The 20,158-nt window shown below is 36.4% G+C and overlaps 1 protein-coding gene across 10 annotated transcripts in view; it reads left to right on the top strand.

Annotated features, from left to right (window-relative positions):
* The window catches only part of UBR2 (ubiquitin protein ligase E3 component n-recognin 2), a 59,662-nt gene that overhangs the window by 21,399 nt on the left and 18,105 nt on the right, over positions 1-20,158 (top strand). For 5 of the 10 annotated variants that reach the window (XR_012830929.1, XM_075707294.1, XM_075707289.1 and 2 more), the window contains 19 exons: positions 457-555; positions 3,867-4,030; positions 4,120-4,219; positions 5,290-5,418; positions 6,206-6,389; positions 7,440-7,501; positions 8,307-8,417; positions 10,319-10,384; positions 11,770-11,892; positions 12,277-12,340; positions 12,635-12,759; positions 14,029-14,081; positions 14,350-14,452; positions 15,015-15,063; positions 15,436-15,590; positions 17,540-17,642; positions 18,392-18,501; positions 18,715-18,795; positions 19,586-19,767. Coding sequence is in view for 8 of the 10 variants with exons in the window: in XM_075707294.1 (XP_075563409.1) it covers positions 457-555; positions 3,867-4,030; positions 4,120-4,219; positions 5,290-5,418; positions 6,206-6,389; positions 7,440-7,501; positions 8,307-8,417; positions 10,319-10,384; positions 11,770-11,892; positions 12,277-12,340; positions 12,635-12,759; positions 14,029-14,081; positions 14,350-14,452; positions 15,015-15,063; positions 15,436-15,590; positions 17,540-17,642; positions 18,392-18,501; positions 18,715-18,795; positions 19,586-19,767 (2,063 nt within the window). In the remaining 2 variants the exon portion in view is untranslated. Of the gene's footprint in view, positions 1-283; positions 383-456; positions 556-994; positions 1,078-3,866; positions 4,031-4,119; positions 4,220-5,289; positions 5,419-6,205; positions 6,390-7,439; positions 7,502-8,306; positions 8,418-8,641; positions 8,808-10,318; positions 10,385-11,769; positions 11,893-12,276; positions 12,341-12,634; positions 12,760-14,028; positions 14,082-14,349; positions 14,453-15,014; positions 15,064-15,435; positions 15,591-17,539; positions 17,643-18,391; positions 18,502-18,714; positions 18,796-19,585; positions 19,768-19,932; positions 19,936-20,158 lie in introns of those variants that run through there. The other 5 variants (XM_075707291.1, XM_075707290.1, XR_012830930.1 and 2 more) reach the window with 5 other exon arrangements.

Raw genomic sequence — 20,158 nt, forward strand, 5'->3', positions numbered from 1 at the left:
AAATGCTTTAAATCAGCACTGCAAAATTCTGCTCACTCTGCTGAAGACAAATAAGTTTTTTGAGTAGAAAATAAAATATTAGCCTTTATTGTGAAAATGAGAGTGAGTAGATCTCGCGTGTGAGCAGATTAAGTTGTCATGTTCTTTGCACAAAATATCTATATAATAATCAGTAAGAGCTACTCTTCCCTTTATCATGGAATTAGAGTTTCCCAGAGCAGACATTTAAATAAAAAAAATCAGGTCAGTGTGGATTAGAGGTGAATTTCCCCTTGTTGTTTAGAATTACCGGCAGTTGCAGAGAGATTATATGGAGGATGATCACGAACGGGCAGTATCGGTGGCTGCTCTGTCTGTCCAACTCTTCACTGTACCTACTCTGGTGAGTAGTGCCTGTCTTTCTTTTAAAAACTGATAGTTGGCACTCCTTGCCTTTTTTTGCCTCCTTCTTAATAGAACTATGAGCGATTGCAGAGTGATTTTATGAAAGATGACCACGACAGAGAGTTCTCAATTGCTGACCTCTCGATACAGATATTCACAGTGCCTTCTCTTGTAAGTACTAAAAGACCAAAAAAGGAAATCTTTATTTGTTAAAAGCAACTCAGGGTTCTTGAATCAAGACTGCAGATTTCTTTTAACATTACTGTGAAAATGCACGGCGCTGCTGCTGCACAGCAGTCAGACTGTTTACATACATTGCTATGGGTTTAGACGGTAAAGTGTTCACCATTGCAAAGTTTGAGTCTGACTTCCCAGAGTGGGCTGGGTATTTGTGGTTTTTCTTTTTACATTTTTCTTTTACTTTTTTTGGAAAGGTACTTAAATTTTTATTTAGACACACACATATAATATTTAAATTCTTCATCATACTGAGCCACAGTTACTGTTTGTAGCAGTCTGCATTATCACAGTGATATTTGCATATCACAGTTTCAGAGCATACCATTCTGGTCCAGTTTTATGATTGATCCACTTTATGTTAATTTTCCAGTCAACACAAGTGCAAGCAAGAACTGTCTCATGATATTCCCTACTTCCTTTGGTACTTCTAGACTCAGATGATGCCTTCTTTCAGGTTTTCCGTTAATTTTTGTTACGGTGCTTCAGGCACTGCAACTTCTCCCAGCTCGCTAACTCTGCTGGTCTTTCACTGGCTTATGCTTGTTTGGGAAATGTCTTTTTTTTTTTGCTCCAGTCTCCAAATAAGTCTGTCTTTGCTTGCATTACAAACTAGACAAATTAAACTTTGGAGCTGTACTGCAAATAAGTCTGATTTTCATAGCCAGAATTGTTTAAAAAATGAATGCTTCTGAATCCTTCCAAATTTAATCAACTTAATTGAGCTCTAAAGTTCAATAGTAGCATAGCAGTTATGATGCTGAGCAAAGTTGTTTTTCAGTTTCCTAGGGCTGGATGTTATTCATGGAAATTCAACAAGTCCTCAGGATTTTGTTTCCATGGTTCAGGGCAATATTGTGTTACCTCTTTTAATTTTGATGCTGTCAATAAGAGTGTTGCCAGTATTCAGATTACAGTTAGACTTAACCAACTAGTACTATTCAAAATGGTTACAGTATTATTTTTTCCTTTGGCAGATGGAGTGGTGGAATATGTGTATTAACACATTTTTTTAAATTAATTTTAAAAATTTCCTCAGAGGAGAATAATTAGTGTCCCTTTTACATGTTTTCTATTTCAAAAGGCTGCAAAAAAAAGTAAAACAAATTGTTCTTAACTGTTTTGTAGAAGTATAGAATAGACAGGACATGAAAGTAATCATAATAAGCTCATACCATATGAAATAAGAATTGTTTTTAATATATTTGGAGCTATTTGGATTCATTCTTAACTGAATGAGTAGGTTGAAGAATGTAAAACCATCCCACTGCCCCCCCCAGTAACCAGGGGATTGAGTGCACCCTCAGTAAGTTTGCAGATGACACCAAGCTGGGTGGGAGTGTCGATCTGCTGGAGGGTAAGATGGCCCTGCAGAGGGACCTGGACAGGCTGGACCGATGGGCCGTGGCCAACTGTATGAGGTTTAACAAGGCCAAGTGCCAGGTCCTCCACTTCGGTCACAACAACCCCATGCAACGCTACAGGCTTGGGGAAGAGTGGCTGGAAAGCTGCCTGGCCGAAAAGGACCTGGGGGTGTTGGTTGACAGCTGGCTGAACATGAGCCAGCAGTGTGCCCAGGTGGCCAAGAAGGCCAACAGCATCCTGGCTTGTATCAGGAATAGTGTGACCAGCAGGAGCAGGGAGGTGATTGTTCCCCTGTACTTGGCACTGGTGAGGCTGCACCTGGAATACTGTGTCCAGTTTTGGTCCCCTCAGTACAAGAAGGACATTGAGGTGCTGGAACGTGTTCAGGGAAGGGCAACAAAGCTGGTGAAGGGTCTAGAGAACAGGCCTTCTGAGGAGCGGCTGAGGGAACTGGGGTTGTTTTGTCTGGAGAAGAGGAGGCTGAGGGGTGACCTTATCGCTCTCTACAACTACCTGAAAGGAGGTTGTAGTGAGGTGGGTGTTGGTCTCTTCTCCCAGGTAGTTAGCGATAGGATGAGAGGAAATGGGCTCAAGCTGCGCTGGGGGAGATTTAGATTGGATATTAGGAGAAATTTCTTCACGGAAAGGGTAGTCAAGCATTGGAACAGGCTGCCCAGAGAGATGGTGGAGTCACCATCCCTGGAAGTGTTCAAAAAACGGGTAGATTGGCACTTTGGGACATGGTTTAGTCTAGTCTACCCTTGATTGGCTTAGTGTGGACTTGGTAGTGTGGGTTAATGGTTGGACTGGATGATCTTAAAGGTCTTTTCCAACCTAAACGATTCTATGATTCTATGATTTTCAAACTGATCTTAGTAATTTAAGAGTTTGAGCTCTCAAGTAACGGAGGTTGGTTGTTTTGAGGGAGGATGGGTGATTGTGCTGGTAGTGATGTTTCTGGGGGAAAATGTTAATCATAAGATTTCCCTCCCCATCTCCCCCCGCAGTAGTATTTTAGAAACTGTATTTTGGAGTGTCATTAGCAACTGTAGAACCCAGAAGCTCTAGTCAACAACCACAGTGTCAGTGAGGTAGATCAGAGTAGCCAATCTTCTTGACTCTACCAGCCACATAATAAAATCCTCATGGGATCTGAGAACTGCAAGACTCATCCCATTTACCTTGGAGCACCGACAGAATAGGGGAGTTCTGGAAGAGCTCACAAGTAGGAGATGTCAGTAACTTCTTAGTGCCCCCTATTCTGTTGTGGGGTTCGGTTAGGTTAGGTTGGGTGTGGAAGATGATCTTTGTTGGACTTCACAATGCCTGTTCATTTGTTTCCTACAACACATGGATATATGCAGTAGCCCTTGAGGGGAATCTTAAGTCATTTCACATAATTTCCATGTGGAAATTGCACTATACAGTTCCTTAGCAGTTCAGAAGATGCACTGTTCACCACAGTGCTTGACAGTTTGTAAACAGAAAGCAGAAGAGCTGTTACTCCTCTAAAGGGCTCATACTTAAATTATATGAGAAGAGACAACACATACTTAAAGGGAGGTACAAGTTAATTATAAGACACAAAATAACATATGTCTTGTGTCATAATTATGTAGGTTAGCAGGAGCCTAACCACGGTCAAACTTCTGTACAAAAGGGATCTGAAGAGAGAGATCTAGATTATGATAATTTCTGGCTAGATTACTTTTTTTCTTCTGCGAATGTTTGGAAGATTGGCTTTCAATATGTTCTTCTGTTTTAATTATTGAACTATTTGGGATAAAAATTCATGTGTTCTGTAAACTTCATGGTGCAGTGTGAAACTCTTGTTAGCTGTGTCTGTTAATTACAGCAAATTTCAATGTACTTTGGCATAGGCTCGAATGCTAATAACGGAAGAAAATCTCATGACCACTATCATCAAAACTTTTATGGACCACTTAAGACACCGTGATATCCAAGGCAGGTTTCAGTTTGAACGTTACACTGCTCTGCAGGCTTTCAAATTCAGGCGTGTTCAGAGCCTTATTTTGGATCTCAAGTAAGTATATGAACTATGTGCTGATTTGATCGATTAAGGAGGAAAAAAACCCCATAAAATTAACACTTTTATCTTTCTAATGTACCCAGGTATGTGTTGATAAGTAAGCCAACTGAGTGGTCAGATGACTTGAGGCACAAGTTCCTAGAGGGTTTTGATGCCTTCTTAGAATTACTTAAATGTATGCAGGTATGTAAATCTGTGAATTACAAAATTTGCGCTGTGTTAAAGCAGGAAGTTAGCTATCATGATATAAAAATGGAGGAAATTTAATGTACCCTCCATTTTATAACTTCAGTGCAGTATAACTTTTGGAGTTGTCATGTTTTTCTGAAACATAACATCTCGCCTAACTTTTTTTCATTTAGTTTGTTGTAGAGGGCAGTAGAAAGGAAGAGTGGTTCAAAAAGGCAAATGTAATTTTGGGCATATTTTGTAGCTATACAGGCAGACAAGACACAATTAATTGTGTGAGCAAAATCTGGTCCATCTTAACCAACTTTCTTTCAAAGTGAGAGCTCCAGTTGCTGCTGAAGTGTCAGCAGAGTTGCTCCTTGTATTGAGGAATATGTAGTGCCTGACATACAAATAGACCTCTTCACTGTGTTTTTTTTCCCCAGCCTTTTCATGTACTATGTTACTGTAAGAGGAGTATTTTAAAAGCAGTGTGGCTTTTACAAGGGCAAATCGACTGTATGATCAGTAAGGTATAAGTCAGAATCACTCCGGCTTTTCAGGACTTCAGTAGCATTCCTTTCTTGGTACTTAGCTTTTGTTAGTCTGTTTATGATAGTCTCTTGAATATATTGTAATCCTCAGGCCATGCTGGTTTTCTTCTTCTTATGCCAAGAGCTGATTAGGTACTGTAGTACACAGTCTTTAGTTAGTACTTAACTGCATTTAATAGCACGTCCCTAGAAAATACATTCAAAAAACAAAATGTGTATGTAAGATAATGTATGTATGCAAACGTTGTTGTACTGTTCGTAATACTGAAATCTCTGCGGGTGTTAGTAATAAATAGAGCTCATATCCAAAACCTTTCTTGTCCCAGTATTCTTCTCTTCCAATTCCTGTTTCATTTTCTTGTTATTATTTCAATGTTTATAATTCCTTTTCAAATGGTCCCAAGCTTCTTTTTTCCTGTAACAGCAACAATATATTTATAAGGACAGGTAGCCACTGTCTCACACTTACGCTAATGTTGTCAACGTATTTCAGTGATACAGTGTTGAAATGCATAATTCTTTTTGTTCTAGGGTATGGATCCAGTAACTCGTCAAGTAGGACAACACATAGAAATGGAACCAGAATGGGAAGCAGCATTTACATTGCAGATGAAATTAACACTTGTTATTTCAATGATGCAAGACTGGTGTGCTTTAGATGTAAGTTCCTTCTGAATAGTTTTTCCATGTGACTATGTGAAGGGGAAGAAAACCCAAGCAAATGTGTAACAATTGAGCAAGACAAGTAATTGTGCCATAAGCCAAGATCATCTTCTCTGAGCAAGTGCAAATCTTTTCTGTATTTAAACACATCTTTCATGGCTTGAACTGACCAAGTCATAAGAATGTGGTTAAGCCTTTTAAAAAACATTGCAGAGAGTTTTGTCACGCATCTGATAGTTGTGATCATCACCACACTATCAGGTTATAATTTTCAGAGAAGAGGGAGTAGAGGAGTAGGCCCTGGATCTGCCAAATACTGCCTCATTATAAATCGGGTTTTTATTCCATAAGTGTTTCAAGTTTTAGAAGTACAGAACTTCAGCGTGGTAAAATATGGCTGTGGAACAAGTGATCCTAGAATATTTGAACATTCAAGCTGGCTTTAATCTGTCACTGTTAGTTAATGTGCAGGTTTTACTAGTCTAGCCTGATCATTGCTTAGAAAGTTCCCATAATATAAGTTACAAAAAAAAGAAGAAAAAAGAACTAGTGGATGTTTTTCTAATCAGACATACCTGTATGAGTTTCACAATCTGTGTCCCCCTTAATTCATCTCCTTTTGTTGGATTCCTTATCTTAATTTTGCAGGACTGTTAATAAAGGTAAAAACCTCAAACCAATCAGGCTTTTTTATGTTGGCTGTATTATTTTGCAGAGCTCTGTTTTTTTCATAATCTCTGTAAACTGTGATTTTTTTTTTTTTATTTGATTTTTTTTTTTTTAGGAAAAAGTGTTAATTGAAGCTTACAAGAAATGCCTGACTGTGGTGATGCAGTGCCATAGTGGTTTTACTGATGGAGAACAGCCTATTGTTCTCAGTATGTGTGGACATTCAGTTGAGACCATCAGATACTGTGTTTCTCAGGAAAAAGTTAGCATTCATCTCCCAGTTTCTCGTTTACTTGCAGGTATGAACTAGTTTAAAAATATTTCAGGAAATTAAAAATGTTGTATAGATGTGATTTGTATTTGTGTGTACATAAGGAACCACACAGCAGTTGTTTAAAGCCTGAACAGGATGCATTTTGGCCATTTTCTAGCTGTTTGATAGTCCCTAGGCAAAATGTTCCCAAGCATTGGAGAATGTTATTGTTTCAGGCCTGGGGGAGATTCTCATGCCTCTGGATTTGTCACTACGATGTGTTGTAGGCAATTACTGCCGCTTTTTCCACTTGAGTGATGCAAAAGAAATGCAATAAAATATGGACTGTAGTTGACTGTTTGTAATATGTTTAGCTGTCAGATTGAATAGACTAATCAACATTCTGTTACAGAACAGATTTATCAAACAGATGTGTCACCAGAAAATTAAGCTATGTCTTTCTCTTTGTATTGTGCCTATCTTGTTCGACAGTCGTGTTTAAAAAAGGTTCATGAATTTTAGTTTACAGAATCAGAAAGTCATATGATAAAAATAAATTCACGGGTAATGAAGTGAAAAAGGTAATTCTTAGGTAAAATACTGTGCTGCTCAGCATTAAATAACTGAGTGTTTAAATCTTTAAGTAAAACCCTTGTAGCTTTAAACCAAAGCACACCAGAAAACCCTTACGTGTTTTGTAGAGGCCTCCTTAAGAGTTCCTGAACTGTTTTATAAACCTCTAAGGATTGGTAGAAAGGGTGAGGTATATGTTGTTGATAATTTGTCCTGAGAATCTAAGGACTCTCAGCTGCTGCTGAGGGGACATGACAGAGTCAAAAGAAAGGCAAAAATCTTGTACTGTAAGTTTTGTACAGATACAATGGGAAAACTTTAATTGTCCTAAAATGTATGCTTTGTAATATGTCTCTTCAGGAAATAGCTGTGTAGCTCCAGGGTGATAAATTTGCAGACTTACTTGTAGCTGTGTCCAGAAAATGGTCCAGTAGTAAATTAGATGACCTTTTTTGTCCCATTTGAATTATATAAAATATTGTGTTTAATATTATGTATGTATTTGTTTCATGTATTCATGTAGGCTTGCATGTTTTGCTGAGTAAAACTGAAGTGGCATACAAGTTTCCAGAGCTGCTACCCCTGGTATGTAATTAAATGTAGCATATTCATTAAATATAGTTAATGCTGAATGTGAAATTGGTCATGTAAGTGTAGGATATTATTAAATAAAACAAAGGACCTTTATGCTATGAATTCCATTCAGAGAGACTATCTTTAGTAGATAGAATTACCTCTTAAAAGATTAATATCTAGATATTCATGACTGGAGCGTAAGCAAGCAGTATTGCTCTCTTAAATAACTTAAGACTCAGATTTAAGGTTTGTACTTTGTTCTTCATGCATTACCTTCTTTTTGTAGTAGAAACTGGTTTTGGAACTTCTGGCAGGATCTGGTTTCTTCTTGGCCTAGGTTCTAATTTTCTTCCCCAGCTGTTTCTTGCTTTCCGCATGTTCTTACTGATGTGCTCGTTCTTTAAGGGGAAGTTAAAAAGAACAAGATAAATTAAAAGAGGAGAAAACATAACTGGGAGAAGAAATCTCAGTGTCTTTTGAAAGAAGCAGTACTTAACCTTTGAATGAAAGAAAGCGAATGACAGTGTTATTAAATTGATAGTGTTGATGTTTTAAAATACAAGACCTACCTTCTTTAAGAATAAACTAAAGCCCTTGCAGAGTACTGTGGAGCAAAGACAGAATGTAAGGTTGGTTAACAAGTGGATAGATTGTGAATAGGCTCCTCAAACTTTTCTAATATATATGTTGGATTTGCTTCTCTTTTGTATTACCAAAATATTTTAATAATCACAAATATCCTCCTCCTTCATTTCAGTCCCATTTTCTTTTATTTTCTGTGTATGTATCAAAATATTGCATTTTCTCAATGCAGAGTGAACTTAGCCCGCCTATGTTAATAGAACATCCTCTCCGATGTCTAGTCCTATGTGCCCAAGTGCATGCTGGGATGTGGAGAAGAAATGGGTTCTCTCTTGTTAATCAGGTAAGTACATAGTAGCTGTAGAATCACTGTTTTCTGATAACTCCCCCAAGATAATTTTGGACCACAAAACCTCCCCTTTCTGTATTGATTTCAAAGTTCACTTATATAAATCTTACGGAGGGCAATGCGAGATCGGCTTTTATGTCAGCATTTGTATCATTTGAATATTTGTGCTTTTAAACTGGTCTTTGATTTCTTAGTCAGAAATGGCTTTTTTGTTTCAGGACTGCTACAGTGCTCAGTGAACTTGGTGCTCTGTCCATAAAGAAGTTTCTGTATAATGCAGTGAATGACTCCTAGCCTTTTTACTGTACACTGTCCAACAGCAGCATGAAGTGCAGAATTAGATCTGTGCATCTTCAGTAATGCATTCATCACCTTCACATAAAGGTGTCTCAAATATAAAAATATGCACCATTAAGATGCTATTACTATTTATGTTTATAAAGTAATTGAAATCTGAAGACCACACAGAAGCATTAGGACCAGTGTAGAACTGAGTGTTTCTTGGCTTTTATCTCGCACACTTCTTTCATACTTCTGGAGACTAGCTCCATCCATCTCTAAACTTAACGTTCTCTGTGTTTGTACGAATTGGGTCTTAGGCATTTCAAGCTAACAACTATAAAATGGGTACTATAGTGTCAGTGTCACCCACCAGGGTGATCATCTAAAGTGATTTTTCTCAGCAAGACATAGATTACAACAGAAATAGGATTTAGTTATGTGAGGTGTTCACTTGATTTATTTGCAAGAAACTTCTTTCCCTCCCACAAGCCCCCATCTTCACTAGATAATTGCAATGCATGTGTACTAGAAGGCTGAATTAAGCTGCCCAAACATATTATATTCTAACACTTCTTGCCTCTTAACCTAAAGGATCTTTATAAGGTGATGTCCTTTATTGTCATTATTAAAGCAAAAGGAGCTCTAGTTACGTACAGTTACAGCAACGCCCATATTACTGTAGACACACATCAAATCTGAAATATCAGCATAGCTTTTGATGGAGAAATAAGTCTCCGTGTTAATTTCCCCTAGTTGTCAGCATCTTGAAGTTAAGGTCCTGGTTTAGTTTAGGTAATATAGCTCCCACAGTCTGGAAGTTTTTTCCCTTTCCTTTGGCTGTGGAAAGCTCATATTCAGCCAGCTCCTTTTGGATATTTTCCCAGAAGATAGGAATGGGCATCTATGTGTGGATTATTAGTATGGGGAAGAGAGGGAAGGCATGCTTAGCGCTCTTCCATGTAATTCTGGTGAGAAATGGTGTGTCTCTAGAGGAGAGTTTAGCATGCTGAAGGTTGTTCTCAGTCCCAGGTAGAAACTTGACAGCCCTCTTTTTATTTTTCCTTAATTGTGATAGAATCAACCTTTCCCACATTTCAGTGCCATGCAGTGATTGTGGTGTTGCTGCTGCTTCAGTACTGTTCAGTTCACTCCCAGGATGGTTTGGGTTAAGTATGGTTCTATCACAATACTAACATTTTGCTGAAACAGGCAATTCCTGAAAGATTATATCTCAAATAATTAAAGAGCAACACATGGAGCAAAGAAAGAACATTTCTCCAACTGCAAGGGCTTTCTCTCCTGTGAATTTCAAACAGTTAATTACTAAAGAAGTAGATATATTAAAATGTAGCCCAAAGAGGTCCACAAGATTTTTCTTTCTAAGTGTATGCAATCTAGACATTAGATCAATAGAACCCAGCCAGCAACTCTGCTTGTTTTGTGCTATATAAAAATGCTTTTTGCATACAAATATATTTGTATAATTTTTTCAAATCACAGATTCATTTTTTGTTTACTAATACTTTATAACAAAGTTTACTTTTCCAGAATGAGAATAAGTTTAGACTAAATATGATGTTTATTAATTATTGTGGTCTGCTTTCTTGTTTCAGATTTATTACTATCATAATGTGAAGTGCAGGAGGGAGATGTTTGACAAGGACATAGTAATGCTTCAGGTAACCACATGTACCAGTTTGCATTTTTATCAAGCATTTTCAGGATATGTGTGCATTTGGTTTTAGCTCCATCAGAACCTTTTAATGGCAAGGAAAAAGTAAATTTTTGTGGAAGGACTTCTATTTTTTTTTATTGTATCTGTGTCTTTATGGGATAATTTGTAAAGGAAATACTGTTGTTGTAATCCTTGTTTTTTAAATATACTGAGGAAAGTGCAGAATTTCCTGTGTAACCCATATGTAATGCTACATCTTCAAGAATGTAATATTTTAACTAGTGGGTTGTGCTGTACTGGCAGTCGTGCAAGTGTGCAGGTCTTCAGTAATGTATTCAATGTATGTGTTGCTCTTCTCCCTCCCTTCAAAGTTGGCATCTAAAATGCTGGCTAGAAAGTGAAACCCCATATAGTAGTTTGTGATTTTTTTTTTTTTTGTTTGGTTTTTTTTTCCCCCCCTTCAGAAGGGATTTTACAAATCTGGCAGTCTACTTAGCTCTGACACAGAGAGGTCTGATGCATTACTTCTACATTGAGAGTGACAAAAGCTAAAATTTGCAGCTCGGGGTGTGTAGTTCACCTAGACAGCAAAATCTGTTCTCAGAAAGTCACTGAAATCTTACCTAGAGTTAGCAATACCCAATGTGATGCATATGTCTCGAGTTCTGCTTTCAGACTTCTTTCCCTGAGGCTTGATCTGCCCCTAACTCTTAATGATCATCTGCAGCTGGCCATTTGGGTAGATATCCTTCAGTTTTGTTGGAAAGTATTCTGTCCTAAAGATGGTCCCATTAGCAATAGTAAACTAACAACAAATATTTATAATTGGACAGCTGAGACACATTGTTTAATACACAGAAAAAACTTTGGCCAATAGTTTTCAGAAATGGAAGTAAACATTTGTGGCTACATTGAAACATTAGTATTGTTCTTTTCAGGAAGGTTTGGGAAGTCTTGCTAAAGTCTTCAGCCTTTGTTTTGAGGATTGGAAATAGTTTTTAAAATCTTTCTGTGCTATATACTAAGTGATACTATGCCTTCTAGAAGTTGAGCCAGCAGGAACAGAGACAAAACCAACAAACCAAAAGTCTTTCATTGAATTTTATTTAGAGTATTTGAGATAGAAGGGATAACCCAGAATATTTTACACTTAAAAGGGCATCAGAAATTATTAATAAAGCATAGGATCCTGCTTGTCAAATGTGCTGTCACTTGTGTTATTGGAGTCCTAAGAGAGTAAACTTAAATAATTAAATCTTCATGCCCAGGATAGAGAGAGAGGAATGAATTTCATAAAAGATATGCTGTGAACATTGTGTATAACTATACAAACATGCTATAATAACACTCAATCTGTTTTCTGTTTATAATCCTTTTTTTCTTTAATAGACAGGTGTGTCTATGATGGATCCAAATCACTTCTTGATGATAATGCTGAGTCGCTTTGAACTTTATCAGATATTTAGTACTCCAGACTATGGCAAAAGATTTAGCGCAGAAAATACTAACAAGGTATTTTATGTACTACTGCAATAGAAAATCTCCAGTCTTGTTTTCAAAAGTATATCAGATGCTGTTTACTGAGACTCTGCAATTTGTTGATAAAAAATCAAAACCTATGCTATTTTAATTTAGTTTGACCAATTTGAAATATGCATAAATATTTTTACCTGTCAAACTGGTAAATGTCAGAAACTGATGCATAATTTTTGCATTGTTTAAGAAGTTTAAGGCAGCTGTGATTGCATTTCAGCATAGCTTAATTTGGGAGTGCTAAGGGTGAAAACAGGCAATGTTTTGAAGCACCAAAAAAAAAATGTTTTCAGCATATGGAATAATTCTTTTACCCTTAATTGGAAAATGTAAATTCTTTTTTGTTTGTTTGTTTTAATTCAGGATGTTGTTCAACAAAATAACACTCTTATAGAAGAGATGCTATACCTCATTATAATGATTGTTGGTAAGTTCAGAATACATTTGATTTGATTGATACAATACTCTTTAATGGTCTGGAATGAGCATTCTTCATTGTCACCTCAAGTTCAGTTCTATTTTGAACTTCCTGTGGTTCTGACTTATTTCCTAGGAGAAAAACCTTGAAACTAGCTTAGATTAATGTAATGAATTTTTGAACACTGGTGGGTGAACACAAGATTTCACAGAAGAGACTTACTTTCCAGTCTTTTGCTTTAAGTTGCAAAAGAAAAGAAAGAGATGTTTAAAATCCTTTTTAAAAAAAAAAAAAATTTTACAGGTGAAAGATTCAGTCCTGGAATAGGACAGGTAAATGCAACAGATGAAATCAAACGGGAGATCATCCATCAGTTGAGCATCAGGCCAATGGCTCACAGTGAATTGGTAAAGGCATTACCTGAAGATGTAAGTAACTTGGCAGGGGGGTGGGGTGGATGGAAACTTCGACTTTATAAGGCTGATTGCTGAAAATTTTTCTTACACAAGTTTATGCCACTTAATGTGGAATGGGAGCAGCATGATGATGCCATGAGTAAGATTAGCATGAGTACAGATTAATAGTTGTCATGGAGAAGGTAGGAAAGACCTATAGAAGAAGAAACATATGAAAGAGGCTGGAGCCTGAGAGTTTCTTCAGCTCTTTTCTCTTAATACTGTTTCTTATCAGGCCATCTGGCTAGCAGTCTCTGCAGTTTTCTTGTAAACCCTGAACAGATGTATCGAAGTGGGTTGTTGGAGCTATCCAGAAATATAAGCTAACAATAATTGAAGAGATGTGGATTCAGACACAGTATAATGACTTGTGTAACATAAATGCTTCATTTGCATGGACAGAAGCATTTATCTGAATCCTGGTATGAGTGGTTTTGTAGGATAACAAAGCTGTATTTATTTATTTATTTTTAAGAATATTTTTGAAGTGATCTTAAACATGATTTTTGAAGGCAGTCAGAATTCAAAAGTTAATCTTTTACTATATTGGTAGTACTTCTAATGATAAATTCTAAAATATTTCTTGTTGTTCTAAGTATTTTAAACAATTTGAAAAGTCAGATTTCAGGGTAACATTATGTTTTTTTAAAAAAAATATTTTAGGGTTGTATGAAAGAGCAAACTAGGATGTAAACTAGAGTTCTAAATTGTACTGTCAGTCTTAAATACATTTTCCCTGGCCTGTTAACTGCTGTGAATATGTATTGCAGGAACAGGATGGGAATGTTAAAATGTAATTTGTGTAGGAGGCGGCTGAGCTGATTCCTCCTGCTGCATTTTGTGGTTGTTTTACCATTTTTCAGTGACTTATCTTTTTAGCTTTCCTATATATATTTCATTTTAAAGGGCTAGAAACCAGAAATGTTGACTGTATATTCCTAAGATAGGCTGAGTAAGCTAACTTTGGTTTTTCTTCTGTTACTGTTACATGCAAGTTTATTATGACAAGGAAAACCAGTCAGAATTAAGCACGTAAAATGGCATGATTTTTTAAAAGTATTCTTCGCAGAGATGGTATTCCTGAATGTATTTTCATGTTACATGCTTTAGTGTTCTCTTGAGAGACAGTAAAATGACTTTGTACTACATTTGTTTTGCATGCTTATCTAGTGTTGTATGATAATTGGATGTGTTTAATCCAAGAACTACAGTAACACTGTCTTGCCTTTTCACTCAATGTAGGAGAACAGAGAGACAGGAATGGAAAGTGTGATTGAAGAAGTGGCCTGTTTCAAGTATGTTTCTCTTTTATTCTAATACTTCAGCTTTAAAAATGGAATATCTAAATTAGTGAAAACGAGAAAATAGAAGAAAGGGGGCTGGGTCATGGTGTTTTCCCATGTCTTTACTCATGTGCATCATTCTGAATACTGTTACTTATGTGATTTCTAGAATGCCTATTGAACAGTGTTTTTTAGCTGTTCTGGTTAACCATTTATGCTCAGATGTTAATAACCAATGAACATAAGTTTTTATCTCTCCCACACCCCCCCCCTTTTGTAGGAAACCTGGATTAACAGGCAGAGGGCTCTATCAACTAAAACCAGAATGTGCCAGGAACTTCAATCTGTATTTCTATCACTTTTCAAGGGCAGAGCAATCAAAGGTAACTAGTAATCTAAGTTACTGGGTTTTATTTTGTGTCTTTTTTGGTTTGCTTTTTTCCAAAGCTTTATTCTGTGAAGAAGTATTATCAGCTGGTTAAAAGTTAACTTATTTGAGAATGTTGACAAAATTTGCCCAAGATTTTGCAGTGATTTCTGTGCCACCAGATCCTGTGCCCTATACAGAGCTGCTGAAATCAGTGGGGCTTTGGAAGCTTGTCTGTGGGTTCTCTTAGGTCTCGTTTTACTGAAAGTATTTAAACAATCTGTATTTTCACTTACCTTTATGGAAATTACCATTTCATCTCAGACTTGTCTTACCATTTTATGCTAGAAAAAGAATCCAGGCTGGCTCAAGATGAAAGATTAATTTTGAAGATGCAGGCTCTAGTTTATAAGTAGAATGTAAGACAAACTGAAAAGACATGGAAGCTTTCTTGTTTTATTTAAGGCTGGGAAAAAGGGGAAAAAAACAGTAACAATGTAATAAAGTGTGAATGTTTTTTTATTAGTTTTATATTTATACAGGTTTTGAGTAACATTGGCATCATTCTTCTATTTCAGGCAGAGGAAGCACAAAGAAAGCTGAAAAGACGGAACAGAGAAGATACAGGTATTTCTCATTGAGAGAAGATGGGAGAAGAGGGAAGCACCCATCAAACTGTGTATCGCCCTGACACTTAGAGTAACATTCTATTCTTGGGCTAGCCAGAAATTGGTGAAAATGTAGCAATTTCCCTTATGTGTCTCTGGTTATAGACAGGAATCTGATCCATCATAGAACCAGCCTTCTTCTGAAGGGCTTATTCTTTTGGCTTTTCTGTTACATGCAAGCCATGCTGAATGTTACAACCTATTACTGTATTGCTGTTTATCAAGCAACTGTATACTGTCTTGGGTTAAGCTGTTAAGTCAGACATTTTTTATGTGGGTGTTGCAAATTTTAGAGATGCTGAAATGTCAAACACACAAATTTCCCTTTCAGCACTTCCACCCCCAGCTCTTCCTCCTTTCTGCCCACTTTTTGCAAGTCTGGTTAATATTCTGCAATCTGATGTCATGCTGTGCATTATGGGAACTATACTGCAGTGGGCAGTAGAACACAATGGCTATGCCTGGTCAGAGTCCATGCTGCAAAGGGTATGTTTCCTTATTTAAAATTACACTTATGCTAAAGGAAGGAGTATGTATTTTAGCATTTTAACATGGGTTTATAGATTGGGGTTGTTCACTTGGTATCTAACACATCCAGGATACTCTGGATGAGAAATAAATGGTGTTTTATGACATACAAGACTAGGGAAACCCCTCTGCCTCTGATGCAATTAATTTTTAAAAGTGAATGGAAGATGGAGGTAAATTTCTAATGGGATGCACAAAGAGGGAAGAATTCTGCTTGAATCAATTGAAATAGTTAGTGTTTACTGTGGCAGAGAAGCAGTTTATCTGAGTTGTTGCATATTAGGTAAAGCACATTGACTTTGTCTTGATGTTCCTTTGCTTATTTCAGTTTAGGCTAAATCACTTCGTAAAAAATCATAGAAGTACAGAAAAGAACTTTCTAACTTGAAAATGTATCAGCTTTGGGAAACTCAACTAAGCTCTTTGTTTCTCACTATTTATAATGGTCTTTAAAAACCTGGAGGGTTACTGTAGATTTTGTTGTCCATGATGGTCATTTTGTGGGGTGTGCAGAGATAAGTGGTGAGCTGCCATCACAGGGCTATTCATATTGCTCAGGGTTGTTGGTTTAGTGTCCAAACCCAAACTTTTCTAAAATATTGATGGATTTTTAAATAACATTTTTAAATAAAACCCCAGCTCTGAAACTGAGTATTAACTTTTTACATTCAGTCTTGTTGAGTGTATATTACCTTTTATAGCTAAGTTTAACATAAGCAATTCTGTATACTGCAAAAAAAGTTGAAAATGGAACAGTATTATCAGTATTATAAATCACAACAAAAATTGAAGAATGTAGTTACGTTTAGGTAATGTGAGAATGCTAGGCTTTGGAATAACTGTGTAGAATAAGATTTTATTTTAATTTTTTTGAAACTGAACTAAAACATGCTCAGCCATACGAGTCCCTCTGTGTTGTTCTCCAAAACGTGTGATTCATTAGGGACCTAGCACTTGCTCAGAAACAGTGCTTTGTGTTCACTGGTTCCATGCAGTTGGACTGCATCTTTCCCAAGTTAACTGCTCTCATCTTGGAAGCAGCATGCAAAGGTTGATATGAGGCATCTGGAAGAGGTGGCCTATATCTGATGAGACTTTGTTAGATAGATGTGATAGACTGAGGAAGAATTGACTGTTACTTACTAAAACAAATTAAAAAAACTTGAAGACTCAAATCAGGTTTTACCACTTTTTCTATAGATACTTTAGTTATTTTACTGTTGCGTTCCAGTTCTGCTACAGATTTTCCAGTGATTATCCTTTCCTTACATGGGTTTCAGTGTTGATTCCAGGCATTCAGTAACGCTTTTTGGTCTAGAGCAATTTGTATGGGGTGGCAAAAGTGATTGATTCAGCATGACAGAGCTCACCACCAAGATTTAAGTTTTTCAGCTTTAAAACACTGTTCAGCCTATTTTAGTGCCAAATAGGGTAATTTTAATTTTTAAATTCAAGGAGATTACAGCTTTTCACTGACCTAAAAGTTAACATTATTTTAAAATGTGTTTCTAGAGTGTTAGAATAAATTTAGTTTAATAATTTTAACTTTTAAATTTAAAGTTAAATTTTGTACGTAAAAAGGATTTAAAGTGTGCATCATGCTTCTGTCCAGAGACTTGTGATAATAACATGCAATTGCTAGGGAGAATTGCTGCCTTCTTACTCACTAGACAGGACAGCAAACAGAAAGATAGAAGTGGCATAATGTGTTGGGTTTTTTTTTATCTGGCAAAGTTTTGAGAATTTGTAAACAAACACTGTTACTCCTGTGTAATGTAGCTTTGGAAATACGTATATAGAAATAACTTCAAATATGTTCTTATTATATAATTTTATTATATTACTTCCTTGTCTCTTAATGAATTATCCAAATTATATAAAGAAACTATATGAATTATTTTACCTAGGTTTTGCATTTGCTTGGAATGGCACTGCAAGAAGAAAAACAACATCTGGAGAATCTCAGTGAGGAGAGTGTTGTAACATTTACCTTCACTCAGAAAATATCAAGTATGCCTTTCTTTTCAAATGTATAGCAAATTTTAAATAACTGAGAATGCCAGTATCTCATATTTTATTCTTCTGAAAGAGTATTTACCAGAAGAGTATATTTGGTTTTCCATCAAAGTTTTACCACGTTGACTGTACATATGTGCTTTACATATGTGTAGATTCTATAGTAGCAATGCTTAAGGCCTTTTCTAGAGGAGAAATCCAGAAGTAGAATAATTCCCAGTAAATCCAGTTCTTAATATCTTTAAGTAGCGTCTCAACATGCTGTACATGATCAGATGCTACGATTTTAAAAACTGTAGTTGCTTTCTTAAATGGTCTTTTAATCTTGGCTCTACTTTGCATCTTCTGACTAGTGCCTCTAGTTTTGCTAAGACATGAAAGTTGCTAAGACAATTCCATTTAAAATAGGTGGGAAATAAAATGTTGGAGGTTCTACGTGGCAGCTCCAAGGATGAAAATGGCCAGGGAGCACATGCAGTGCATTTGTCTTGTAAGGAAATATAGTCAGCGAGCAAGACTTTTAAGACTATTTCCTCTAACTGTTCAGGATTTAGAGGGTATTAATGAAAATGTTTGTGGAGGGGGGAATGTAAGTTACATATTGTGCCTGTTTGTTGAAGGAATTCTTCATCTGCTGAACATATACAAGTGTTGTTCTTTGTTTTGTGTTGTTTTTAATGTTAGCAAATGATGAGTTTGTCAGGTAACAGTATAATCAATTGTTGCTGTAATTTTTTTCTCAGGACCTGGAGAGGCACCCAATAATTCCCCTAGTATACTAGCTATGCTAGAAACACTGCAAAATGCACCTCATCTGGAAGTGCATAAGGACATGATCAGATGGATATTGAAGGTAAATCTATTTTATATAACTGCTGAAATTATGGAAAGAAGATTTTAGAAATGTTCCTAATTATATTGTGATGATTTCCTCATTTCCCATGTTGATTTGTTGTACCTACTTTTTTTCCTCTTCTGGAATCCAACACTGCGCATTATCAGGCCAGCATTCTAGTATACACACTTATATTCACGTGTCACAAATTGTTGCGTTTTTTTCTTACAGACTTTTAATACTATTAAGAAACTAAGAGAAAGCTCTTCAACAAGTCCTGTGGCTGAGACAGAAGGAAATATTATGGAGGAGGTAAAAGCAAGCTGTAACAGTTAGCTGATCTGGAACAGGTCTGGATTTTGACTAGCAGAGGACTATATTTCTAATTGCAGCTCTAAATCAAAGATAGGAAACATCAGTGATTTCTGAAATTCTGTCTTGCAGCTTATAGATTGAACCCATTTGTTTGAAAGACCTGTTGGGAGAGTCCCTGGACTATTTTTCTTCACTTTATATATTGTAGTCTCCAAATCTTTTGCATGTTTACTCCTTAGAACTGTTTGTAGTACTGATCACATTAAATTCACACAAAATTTAATGATTCTGCTCTTCCCATAATTTCAGACTCCGTGGAAAATTGTTAAAATAAATGGTATCTGTGTATTTTTACCATGCAGGTCATTCCAGATAAGCTCTGCTGATTTGTTTACCTTGACATGACATTATAGATACTATACAAAGACCTTGGAGCATTGTAGTGCGTTTAGGAATACAGCTCGTTTGGAGGAAGAGCAGCACTAGAGACGAGACCTGTCACTTACTTACCTTTTTACCTTATGAATGCTCAAAGGGAAGAGAAATACAAAATACAGTTAAAGGTTGAGGGGGAGAGGTAGCCTTATGGATCTGCAGTTCTATCTGGCATTGAACATGAGCTAAAGAAAAGAGGGCACAAAATAACTTTTTGGTAGACTTTTCTGTTGCCTTTTTATGAGATTTTCATTCTTTGGGGGTTAGTACATGTTACACATAGCAGTAGCTAAAATGAATTATCTGTTGTAACAAGACTTTAAAAGTGGCTGAGCGAACAATACAATTTCAGAGTTCACGTGATAAAGACAAAGCTGAAAGGAAGCGAAAAGCTGAGATTGCCAGACTGCGCAGAGAAAAGATCATGGCCCAGATGTCTGAGATGCAACGGCACTTCATTAATGAAAACAAAGAACTATTTCAGCAAACTTTGGAGGAGCTAGATACTTCAACCTCTGGAGTACATGAAAATAGGTAAAGGAATGTAATTTAATTTTTTTTCCTTTAACTTCTACGTCTGATTGTCCTATTGTTACTGCTTAAAGTGCTTTTTTTAGTCTTGATGGAAAACTATACATAAGTTTTTGAGAGCAAAAAAGCAGCAGTAAATGCAATGCTTTCCTCCCCCTTTCTGTCAAGATGGTGGGTTAAATATTGATTCCTCCCTTGTCCCATCCTCATAGTGCTCAACATAAACTTGCAAGTAATTTTTTGTATAAAATCATCTAGTAAATTGTTAATAATACTGAAGAGACTATGCTATTAAATATAGTAAATTGGAAATAGCTGATTATATGTCTGTTGAGGATCTGGAAAAAAAAATCTGCTTGTAGCTGGAAATACGAACTGAAGCATGCTAATGATT

This window comes from Pelecanus crispus, chromosome 3, assembly GCF_030463565.1.
Source record: "Pelecanus crispus isolate bPelCri1 chromosome 3, bPelCri1.pri, whole genome shotgun sequence".
NCBI classification, from domain to species: Eukaryota; Metazoa; Chordata; class Aves; order Pelecaniformes; family Pelecanidae; genus Pelecanus; species Pelecanus crispus.